The following is a 12,208-nucleotide window of genomic DNA, read 5'->3' as shown; positions in this document are numbered from 1 at the left end:
ATTAGTTACATTATCTGAATCCCACCTAGATTACCTCAGTTTAAGTGGGAGGCTAGCCAAGTTTATTCACCCTATGAATTCTTTCATGGTCGTAACAGATGTATAGGATAAATCAGACAAAAAGAAAACATCAAATTAACTGTGCAGGTATGACAGAGAATGGTAGGGCTTGCTTTTTGTTTTAACTATTTTTACCACCTTGGTTTCTATTGCAATCAATCTTCTCACATATCCAATTTTTACCATTTAGTATGTCAAAACCACTTTTTTTAAAAAAAAAAGTCAAACACCAAAGATTTTGGTGTTAAACACCAAAGATTTAAGTTTAAATTATGGAAAATGAGGATGAACACATTGATACAGGCTTGCGATTTTAATTTTTAAAAGGCCCCTACAGTGGAACTAGCTATAGATGGCATCATGCTAATGCAAATGGAAAATAGTTTTTTAAAAAAAACAAAACCACTTTAAATAAAGTATGAATTCACACCATACACGTGTACATCCTTAATAATTTTCTATGTTAGCTTTGTTTGAACTATAAATAAAGTAAGTCTATACTACTAAAAATTCGCTATGTGCAACATTAACCTGATTAAAGCATTTTATAAATACAAGCTTTTTAGTATTGCAACATACTGAAAAACAAGTTCTACATTTAAAATTCTGATGTAATAGTTCTATCTGCCAATTAAGACTACAAATGGAAAAATACTTGCTAATCTTTAACATTATCGAAAATGCAAATATATTTCATTTTTTGGAAGAAAACAATCTTGTTTGTACTACTGGTGCTTCTTTAGACATTTGAAGATACCACACTAACAAAATACAAACTTTGTAGTAAGCTTACAACACGTACTTCTCAGAGGCAAAAAGAAAAAATCTTTTGTATTTATGAAGGAACATCCATTTATTATAAAACAAGATAAAAGATATTAGAATTAAGTTGAAACAAGGCAACATTAGAACAACCACTTTAGAGCTTTGTGAACGAAGTGTAGTTTTTAAACTTGCAAATCAAGATGAACGTAGCTCTTAGCATGCTGTCCTCTTCTCTATAAATGGGATGAAGTAGAGAAGCAAAGCTTCAAGGTATAAGGGTTGGAGCCATCTGTCAGGAGACAACATACAACATACTCAGGGCGTTTTACTGAGCATAGCTCTCCTGCTGACCAAGATCACCTTGCATAATCTGGCAAGTTTACCAATTCTGTAGAATTAATGCTTACACCTCCCTGCTCCCCCTGCCAATGTTCTGCAGACACCAGATAACCTGTACGTAGGTGTTATTGATAGCCGACCAGCATTTTTTAGACATAAAAACAAAGTGATGGATCTGGTCGCAAGATAGAATTCTAAATGTTGTACTATACACGAGAAAGACTTTACCATTATTGCTGCCTGTCTTCCTAGCTGAACTATTTATAGAAGTAACATTTAACAGGGAATTTCAAAGACAAAAGGCACAGATTTTTAAGGAAGTGAAGACTTAGAATGTGGCATTTCTATCAGAGACAGAGTGGCACTGGACAGCGTTTACATGTATTTGACAAAAGAAGAGCAGGATATCCAGCACACCCTTCAGGCCTCTCCAGAAATCAAAGCATGAAAGAACCCCCTTCTATCTGGAAAGGCTGCCAAGACCCACGGATGGCAGCACACATTTGCCTCTCAGGTCATGGAAGACATGTTCTCCTGGTTCAGCCAACCTCAGACAATCTTATTACGGTAAGTCTTAACTAGCAGTCCTTATTTTAAAATACTGCCTTTTCCTGTGATAGCTGTATTTGATTATACATTAGGGTTTGCCTTTTTCATGTTGAAAGAGTGAGGAGTTCTGCTATTATCACCTCTCCAAACTGAGATAAATATGAAATTGTGAACAGTAAGTTATCAACAGTATTTTAAAAAGTAGTCTGCCTCTGAACTAATCTCAGTCCATTATTTAGAAGGTGGACAAAAGGGGTGGGGGGGAGGAAGGATGGGAAAGATTTAAACTATTAACACTTGACAGGGAGATAAATTCATAGTAGTTAGACACTGGGCTGGATTCAAAGTTATGTCTGTGAACACCCTGAATAATTTCATTTAATCCAGTAAACGATCTCAACTGTCCAGTGCAGATCTGGCCCATTGTGTACTTGTTTAGCAGGTGAACTCCCCCTCCATTCTCACTAGTTTGGAGCTAAACTCAGCTTGGCCTCACAATTTCTGATTTGAAAGAGAACCCAATACAGTAGCAGTTAATTCAGAGGCAGTTAATTCAGAGCAGTAAGCTGTGTAACTTTAAAAATCTTCTGCTCAGAGATATTGTAGATTTCTCCGCATTTATTGTGAAAGATATAAAAAGCTTCAGTAAAATATTACCTGTTAGGTTTAATTTTGACGACAGTGGATTTTAATGGTTTTCCTGCCTGCCTTCTTTTTACCCCAAATCTATTTAGATTGAAACTAATAGAACTTAAAGTAGAGATTTAATACTGTTATATAGTATTTGTATACTGTAGTATACACAGTATATGTATATATATATTAAAAAAATACAGCATATATACATATAATAAGAACACCATAGTTTTTAGCTGCGGACTGAGCTGCTGAAGCAAGAAAACAAGAACAAAATTTATAGCAGTAGGATCAGTAAAACTGACTTACTTGGGACTCTTATCTGGTAGTGATTAAGTACAGTGAGAGCTTCCACTGCATCTGTCTTACATTCCCATTCCAAAAGACCAGACAGTGTTTTGGCAGAAGCTGTCAAAATGAGAAATAAAAAAGGAAAGGAGGAGATCAGTAATGTCTCTGGACGGTGTATATTCTTATCAAAACTGGAATTCAAATAACTCCCAAACAGGTCAAAGTTTACTTACGTTTTGGATCAAACACTTTGTATTTAATAAAGCTGAGAACTTCATGATCCTCGCATAGCTGTCACAAAAATAAAATTAGAGGTAAAATTCCAGTAAAAATGTACATAAACACACTAGCAAAAATTCCAAGTTCCTGGAAGAGACACACAAAAAGGAAAATACTGATTCTTTAAGAAAGCTTCCAAGAATTTATGGCAAATTATTATTTTAAAAATATATTTAGATTGCTAATTCCTTAGAATGCCATTCTATAGTATGCAAAACAAGGCTCCTATATCTGTGCTTTCCCATGATAAATATGATTTTATAGGAACAAATATTGTTAAGAGTACTGATATCACTACTACCTCCAACAACATATTTAAATAAACAAGGCCTTCTTTTTGACATTCCCACTTCAATACAGTAGCTCAGAAGTTGTACATGCAAGCACACTCATGAACCAGAGTTAACTTTCAGACAGAGCTTGAAAAAAAAAAACCACCACCAAACAACTAGTTTTATTGAACTGAAAAAGAACTCACTGAACAGTCACGTTTTACCACTGCCTCCACCTGAGAGGCCCAATATAGTATGTTTTAAGCATCCAGAGTTTACTTAAGACTCAACTGTGCACACTTTTGCAGGTGCATGCTTCTCTCCATTCTGAAACATCCTAGCAGTCATTAGAGTAACACATAGCCTGTAAATCTTTTGCAAATTGTAGTCTTAAATTTCCCTGTATTTGGCTTTGTGTGACTCTTTTCCTCTTCCTCCAAAAACCCACAACAAACTAAACCAAAACACTCAACACATTAAGCTCAACTTTATTTCCAAGATATTGTTTCACATGTAAAAAAAAAATAAATAAAATAAATGGAGAGAATAACTCCAGAATTTCAAAAATATAGCAGCTTCTACATAGAGCGGGCTACAAACTAATTTTAAAAATCAGTTCTCTTCCAGTTGCTACACTGTAACTATGCCAGTTATTTCTTTTTAAAAGTAGCACAGCATAAAGGTAGGCTAGAGCCCCAAAGCACAGTATGTCACAGTCATTTCAACTGCCTACCTTTACAAACGTTTCCTCAGTTACACACAGGGGAACATTATAATAATGCAGCACACAAGAAGGTGGTTGGATGATGTTCTTAGATGCTTGGCCAGCACTGGTGAAGCGATTATTCTTACTCATTGCAAAATCCTTGTAACTACTCGTGCCATCCTCCAGTTCAAATATCTGGCTTGGAACTACTGAATGCTGCTTGGAAACACTGGGATTTAAGGATACATACAGTTAAAGTTTCTTAAATAATTAAGACTTGCATACTTTGCATGCAGATTATTCATCTAACCAGAACAGAGCTGACGTTTCTTTACAACAATTTTAAATAGAAGGAGAACAACATGGGTTGGATTTAACCATGGGTTAAAAGAAGCGTAGAAAGGATGGATAAGACACATTAAGGAATACAGTTTATTAACAGCCAATCCATGTAATGCCCATATGCTTTATTAATATAAATAAAATAATAATAAATAAAAATCATAAATAGTAATAAATAAAACAATAGTTCCAAATTGGAAATCATCACTCCAACAATGATAACAGAACAATGGGATATCATCCACTTGCAACCTCATTCCATCTGCCCACTAGTAGACTATTAATCTGATAAAACATATTTACCAGACATTAAGTCTCTTTCCAAATAACTTGACATTGTTAAGATGTGTGACAGCTCTTTCCACTGCATACTCATCACCCATTTCAACCAGTGCCGTGCCTGGAATAGTCTTCATAAATTTCACCTAAGATAGATAAGGGAAAAAATGACATTGCAACAAACAGCCCAATCCAGAGTTTTGTAAGTTGTTAGGAGATATTTTTAGACCATCTCAGACAGGCTTCTTCCAAAACAATTAAAATTACTATAGTAGCCTCCAAGTTTCTAATAAGTTATGCCTTACCTTCTCAATGTTTCCATACAAGCAGAACAGGTTGAAGACCCTTGAGCAGTTCATCTTTAGCTGATGCAACCCACTAACCATGACAACTGACCCAGAAGGATTTCCACCATGCATGTAAGAGGAGGATGCCTGGGGCAACGGGTAAGCAACAAGTTCCGGAGTGTCCCGAGATCCCATTCGGTAGCGGCTAGGCAAGGGCAACAAAGGACCATGTGACCCTAAGGAAACGAAAGGCCATGCTTTCATATTGTTTGAAACAAGTTTCACTACTTAATCATGCATTAAAGCCCACATACCTAACACACAGTTAAAGGAGGGGGAGGGAACAACATTACCGCAGTTTCCACTAATTCTTTTCCCAATTTAAAAACAAACAAACAAAAAAACCCCCAACCTCTTCCATTGTCTTTAATGTTCCAAGTCTCCTCTTACAATACAAGAAGGGAGGAGCTGTTTCATGGTACTGTTTTTATATACAAGTGAAAAAAGGTATTTCAGTAATTATTTTACTGATGGTTGAATTACAGGTTATACTCCTTCAAATTATTTTTCTTAAAAATAGTATCTTCCCTGCACCATACAAAATATTTTAACATAAACCTATCAGAAGAAACATTTAAAATAAACCTTCAGCAATATTGCTGTATCCACTTCTAGAGCTACATGACACCAAGAAAGAATATTACAAAGTAGGGGAAAGAAAACAAGCAAAAGGAGTGAACTTTTAGCCAGAGGTCAGGAGAGGAGATGACACAGCTCTTTTCCAGAGACAAGACATTTAGTCAGATGACTGCCTTTCTACAAACAGCTCATGTGGAAGAAACAGGAATACTTAAAACCCTGCATTAATGCAAAATGAAGCTGTCCTATTTTCCATTACGGGTAAAGTGACAAGATTCATTGAAATAAAGTTTCTCGGTGGGTGGGGTTTTTTTGTTTTGGTGTTTGTTTTGGGGTTTTTGGGGGGTTGTTTTTGGTTTGTTTTTGGTTTGTTTTTTAATAAAGAGACATTACTAGTATGCAATACTTCTGTTTATAGAAAACATCAGTATTGCAGACCAAGGAGAGGATCCCTGTTCTTCTGAGATAAAAATAATGTGAAATTCATAAAAGCCAAATAAGTATAAAAGGAACCTTTTGTCCATTTTTCCCCAGCAAAAAGCAGTAATGAGAGGGACACAGTAGTATAGGAGGAGACAGCCACATTACTTAAGGTAGAAGGGTATATCAGAAGAATGAAAAAAAGAACACCAGTGAATACAAGGTGGAACTTGGAAATTCTGGAGATTTGAAGAACCTTTGGAAAGAGTAGGTAGAAGGTCAACCTACATTGTAAAATATCATAAATACATTTGCAAAAAAAAAAAAAAAGAGGCAAGACAAATCTTATCGCGCCCGACAGTTAAGAGAGTAAATAACTAGAAAAGTCACATCTAACTGGGGACATTAGTTTCTCAACCCTGAGATCTTGCTCCAACACATGAATGTGACATCAGATCTTCATTTACAGATAGCACTGGTAACAACTGCAGCACTTCATAGCACTAATTCCAAAACATCATTCTTATATAGTCACATAGCTATACTTTTTCAGAATTAGCTAAATTAGTAGAAACACAAAGCCCACAATTGACAGTTCTGCATGCAAGAGCATCAAAGAGCTCTGTGTTGCATCAAACCATTGATCAAGCTATGCTGCCATTTTCTAGAAGAAAACTGCTTTCCCAGTAGAGATGTCATTTTTCATTCATTGCTAGGGTGATGGCAACTGAAAGGAAACAACCTTCCAAGGAATACGTTTGTAGAGCCAGATGCTCTCTGTGAAAGGAAGAGGTATGGCAACAAATGCACACGGATTTCAGTGAATCACTAGCATTTTCAGAATGTGGACTGACAGCAGCACACGTACAGCACAATAGTGAACTACTCATGCTGTAGGCGTCCATAGTAAAGCTTTGATTTAATATTTAGAATTCCACGTAACATGTAAAGAAATTGTAACAACCTGTCATCCTATGTTACTTACCATAGCCATCATGTCTAAATGATGATGGGTGCTCTCCCAAAATAGCTTGCCTCTGGCGGCCCTTCCCTCTGTCTAACATGTGGGAAGGGAAAGAAAATGGTTTAGAATGGACAAGTATGCACTTGATTTCTCCAGTTAAGACACAAAGCTTCTAGTTAAGAAGCAAAAAAGTAATTTGAGTTGAGTCCTTGTTAATTTTATAAATGATTTCTCATTCATTATACGTCTAAAACCACAAGCTGTAGCCCTGGCACACCAAAATTAAAATACTGCCATCTGTATAACATATTGCACTTAAGTTGATTTGGGGCAGTGGCCAATGAGGAGATGCAGACATTTAAAAGTTTACGGACGTACCCAATAGCACCACACAGTAGTATAGATAACATCGTACAGCAGGATTTACCTATCTGTCTTTTAAAACAAATTTGAAATGCAGTACTTTTGAAAGACAGTACCTGAATCATAATATTAGCTTCAACAGCAACACATTTTCAAAGTGGGCTTCTTTCAAGAAGTTTCAGCATAAGCCAACAACAACCTGTATTACATGGTTTCATAATCAGTAAACAGAGAGCATTACATATGTGTACATATATATTTACAGAACACCTACTGATTTATGGGCGTGCTGAAAGGACTGTACATTATTGCATTATCAGCAGCACATAACAGTTCAACTGAAGAAAAACATCACTGAATAATGCACTTAATCAACGTTCAATCCTTTAAGAAAACCCAGGATATAAAGTTCTCTAGGATATAAAGTTAAGCAAGGGGTCTACATTACTGGAGGAAAGCAGTGCATCACAGCCAAAGCTGTATTTTCTAATCAGATCCATGCTGCGTGACAAAGAAAATCTAAACTTCCAGATTTCTTTGTGGTAAGCAACAATTGATTTACCACAATTAAAAAAGCCACACTGAAAAGATGGGGCAAGACATGTATCAGTTTACAACAGTTCCCAGGAAATTTAAGTATGACTACTGAAAATGGCAACTCCAGCCCAGTGCAGCTGGAGGTATTTCCCCTGAAAAGCAGGAACTATTTGCATTAGACAACTCAACAGTGGGAGATGAAAACACAGGTGCCCTTTCTGCTCAGGATTTTGAGGACAGGTTCCAAGTCAGATATTTACTTTGACAATAAAGTCTGAAGAGAGAACAGTGCTAAATGCCTTCAAATACATAAAAGAAACATTACTTTGGTCAAGTTTTGGTTTTCCATTCCCTTTTCAGGGTAACAGCTTGGTTCTTGGCTCTAGAAAGCAAATGGGCAGTCATATCAAAGATTTTGAGCATTTAAACTGTATGCAGTAATCATCTTTCAGAAAAATCAAGTTTATAATTCCAGTCTGTGGAGCTAAATCCTCTGAAACTGCACACAGTAATATAGTAAAGGACTGTATTCCTCAAATAAGCAATTCTGAAAGAACACAGTTTGACAACTATTTCCTCCTCATGATGGTGTCACCAACTGCTCTCTCCTTGTCCCATACTTGTTCCTTCCTTGAACAAAGTCCCTCAATTGTGCCAGTACAAATACTCATGCAACAGGCACTGAAATATGAGAACTGATCTATGTTAAAAATAATTCTGAAAGGAAAGATTGTTTATAATCTAGTTTAAGTTTGGGGGTGTTTGGTTTTTGGTTTTGTTTTTAAATCAGGTCCTTGAGTCACTGTGTATGCTGGTGTTACTATCAAAAGACATGTTCCAAACTACAGTTTGAACTTTCTGGCTAAAAGCAAGCAGAATACTGAAAGTCAGGTGGGTTTTTTTGGTTCAATCTAATGCAACATCCGTTCATAGCAGCAGGCACTTGTTAGAAAGTTTATTTAAGTGGAGAAATACTATGGGGAAATCTGTAGTTTGTTACTATAAAGAACTACAACCAGTTCTTTAAAAAAAAATCATTAGCAAAATGCATTTCTTTCATAATATTTGAGAGGGTGTGTGTGAAATTCTGAAAGGATCTATTAGCATGCCTGTCCTCAGAATGAAATTCCTTTGGGTTAAGATCTTGTTTGCTGCAGTCAGACCCTTACAGTTCAGGTAACATTAAGTTCAAAATCCAAACAATGCTGCTGAAGCATTGAAGCAAAAATACGAAAACTCTCTTTCAAGAAAACAAACAAACAAACAAGTCCTGGATTACTTTATGGGCAAAATTGCTCTAGATGCCTGCTTTCTCCAGTACATTTCAGTGTTCATTCAACAATTTATATTCTCATTTTCTACATAAATAGATGTGCGCACAGTAAATGAAAAACTGTGGTACATACAATATAGCACCATATATATATAATACAAGTCTAATTCTTTTCCTCTAATATGTAGTAGAGTGATGTATAGAAAATGAGGGACAGGCTGTCAAAGTAACAAAAGGAAAACAAAAGAGCACAGTGAGAGTTCTTGAGAAAGAGCAAGGTGTATCTTTCCTAAGTTTTTCATTTTCCACTGTTTTCTCTAGCTCTGGGAACATTTAGTTCATACAGCCATATCTATCTGCAGACCAATTACGTAATGTAATTAGATGCGTAATGTTACTAATCAGCCTCCAAACACTGCAATGATCAAAAGATATGAGGGTCAAATTAATCCTTCAGATTTTTCAAATTCAAACCTTCAGATTTTTTTTCTTGCCCTTGACTTTCTTTAAAATCCCTTTTTTAACTAAGGAATTTGAGGAAAAAAAAATTGAATCCTGATACAAATAGTCATAATGTGCAAGCTGCAACCAATACTGTAGCTCCCTTGTTAACTTTTTACAAGAAGTTCATTTTGAAAATTCAAGCCCTAAGTTTTTAGTGGTACAACAGTTTTTTTACAAGACCAGTGTCTCTGCAGAATTACTCTGAAAGTACGTATCGCTTGAGATGGCCAAAGTCCTGGTTCTCATATAGCCTTTGATATGTAGATACTCTATCTTGGACACATTGTCTTCACTTCTCTAAATTTACATTACACACATTATTGTACATAAGTTACTGAACACTGCACTCCATAATTACAGATTATGTTTTTTAAAATAAACACTTTACAGGAGTTAGGCTACACAGCAGTTTGTCTTTACATATATAGTAATAGTTTCCACTGACATGAGTTAAGCTCTGGTAATTTTTACAGCTGAGTACTTAAGAGACAGTATGCCTGTACCAATTATGAATCTCCCTATTTTAATACTTAAATATAACTGCGGGGACCTATATGATATTGCACTGCTCAGTTCCAACTATCTACAGGTAAGGATTAAATTTCCCTACTACTAGACAATATTTACACTGTTAAGACTGAATGAAACTCTCACATACAGCAAGTAATAAAAAGATTACAATGTCAATGATATCAACAAGAGAGGTTCGTAATTTTGGAGGTTGTCAATTTTTCAGTTGTAATTTTAAGGGAAGTAAGACCAGCACATATACAAACTTGAACAGAATGGGTACAGTCTATAATGTTATTCATCCCATACAAATCTGAAGTACTGAAAGTGTCCTCCTTTAAAAACTTGTGGTGGTGGTGCATGCAGTATGCAGACAAGGTGAATTGCAAGTCTGAGTTTTTTCAGAGGGTTTTTTTTGGGGGTTGTTTGGTTTTGGTTTTTTTTTTTTGCTGATGCCGATGTGGTGCATGATGAAGTGTAGAGTCAGCCTGCTGAAGTCCTCTATCCTTCTTAATGCCTCGTCCAACATAGGGGAAAGGAGTCCTTTCGAAGGAGAAGCAGTGTGCAAGTTTGTAGTTTGTAAGGAATAGTCTGTACCAGGTTTCCTCTCCTCCAAAGAGAGAGAGCTGCTTGGAGAAATGCAAGTCCTTGAGAACTGCGAAGGTGCTTGCAGGTGTGGGCTCCTTGTTGAACTAAGTGGCTCAAGCACACGGCAGTAGGGGGCACTAGGGCTCAGGGTTAACTTCCTGGCTTGTGAACACAGCCTTCAGCAGCACTGGCTTGCTTTGAAATGACTATTGCCATACAGCCTGACCATATATAAAGGATTGTCATTAGTACAGTCAAAGATCTACAGCAATAACATATGAAAACCTACCTCGTCGGCCCAGATACGGTTTAGTGTAGTCCCAACTATCATTGTCGTTTCTAATGACATTAAGTCGAGTTGGCTGTTCAAATAAAGTAAAAGTGAAAGAGGTTAAGTCTTGATTATATATTTTTTTCTAGTAAAAGTAAAAGAGAAGGTCCAAGCATTACCCTTGCATATTCAATTTTTAGTGTGCAGCATCCTGCATAGATATCTGCTCCATTGAGTGCAGCCTTCGCCTTCTGGGCACAAAATACCGATTCAAACATACAGAGCATGTTAAGGATTTTTTTCCCCAGGTGTCTCATCCATGTTTCTTTCTTCTGACATGGCTTTATTTTTGTAGCCTGCAGATATTTCACTATTGTATACCTTACAAGAACTCTATACAGACTTTAATATAAAATTCTCAACAAGTATATATAGATTCAACTACTAAGCATCTGGTTTTGATATGTAAGCAGCATGTGATGAGACTATTCATAAATTAGTAAATTATTCAGTATGGATTATATAGATGCAAGCTTTGTGTATGCTCTGAGTTTAGACTGTTTGGAAGGGGATGTTCTGGTGGATTTAGTAATTTTCATCAGAGGACACAGAAAGTTAGCACCAAGCCTAGAGAATATTTGAAGGGAAAGCTCAAACTGCACCAGAGCTTGGGGGCGAGAAGGTGTGACTTAAGACAAAGCATCCCTTCTCACAGCTAGCATTAGCTAGAGACTCGTGGGTAGGGAGAACATGAACTCAGCAGTTACCTTACAGTGAAAAGAATCAAGAAAGAGTACGCCCTTTTTAGCTGTTAGCCAAATAAAACCACAGAACTAAGAGAGAGACTTTGAATGAACAAATAATCATCTTGCATCAAAAAATACAAGCAGCAGTTTGCTTCAAATCCACTGCTCAAGGCAGAGGCATGTACCAGGCTCCAACATGCAGGCTATTTCATATCCTCTACATACTCCAAGATTAGTTCTATGACCAGCAGAAAATGGCACCTGAGCCTTGGCACATGACAATCCACAATCTCATACATACTCAATAACATACGGTGTCAGAAAGCCCAAACCTTGCAGCAGAGCAGACATTTTGCACCATCCTTTGATATAATTTAGTGAAATTTTGGAAGTAGTCTGTCTAAATAGTATATCCCTTGTTTTCTACCTTTCTCCAGCCCAACTTCTTCCAAGGTGATGTAGGTTCACTGTGGAATTTAAAAGTGAGAAAAGTCAAGCTACCCAGATCCCTAAGAAATTGTTTGACACTGGCTAGAACTGTGGAAGCACATCTACAAAAGTAATGGTATTGCAATTAGCAGTGAAGTT

General features: G+C 36.5%; 1 protein-coding gene across 1 annotated transcript in view; it reads right to left on the bottom strand.

Moving 5' to 3' along the window:
• Positions 1 to 887: 887 nt before the first annotated feature.
• Positions 888 to 12,208, bottom strand: part of HNRNPLL (heterogeneous nuclear ribonucleoprotein L like) — a 28,361-nt gene continuing 17,040 nt past the window's right edge. Inside the window, exons 5-13 of the mRNA XM_075749597.1 lie at positions 11,054 to 11,150; positions 10,893 to 10,965; positions 6,850 to 6,921; positions 4,824 to 5,041; positions 4,543 to 4,664; positions 3,925 to 4,126; positions 2,874 to 2,931; positions 2,659 to 2,757; positions 888 to 1,114 (exon numbers count right to left, since the gene is read on the bottom strand). Coding sequence (XP_075605712.1) covers positions 1,059 to 1,114; positions 2,659 to 2,757; positions 2,874 to 2,931; positions 3,925 to 4,126; positions 4,543 to 4,664; positions 4,824 to 5,041; positions 6,850 to 6,921; positions 10,893 to 10,965; positions 11,054 to 11,150 — 997 coding nt within the window. The 3' untranslated portion in view covers positions 888 to 1,058. The remainder of the gene's footprint in view (positions 1,115 to 2,658; positions 2,758 to 2,873; positions 2,932 to 3,924; positions 4,127 to 4,542; positions 4,665 to 4,823; positions 5,042 to 6,849; positions 6,922 to 10,892; positions 10,966 to 11,053; positions 11,151 to 12,208) is intronic.

Source organism: Balearica regulorum, chromosome 3 (assembly GCF_011004875.1).
Source record: "Balearica regulorum gibbericeps isolate bBalReg1 chromosome 3, bBalReg1.pri, whole genome shotgun sequence".
NCBI classification, from domain to species: domain Eukaryota; kingdom Metazoa; phylum Chordata; class Aves; order Gruiformes; family Gruidae; genus Balearica; species Balearica regulorum.
This window is presented reverse-complemented; position numbering and strand designations above follow the sequence as displayed.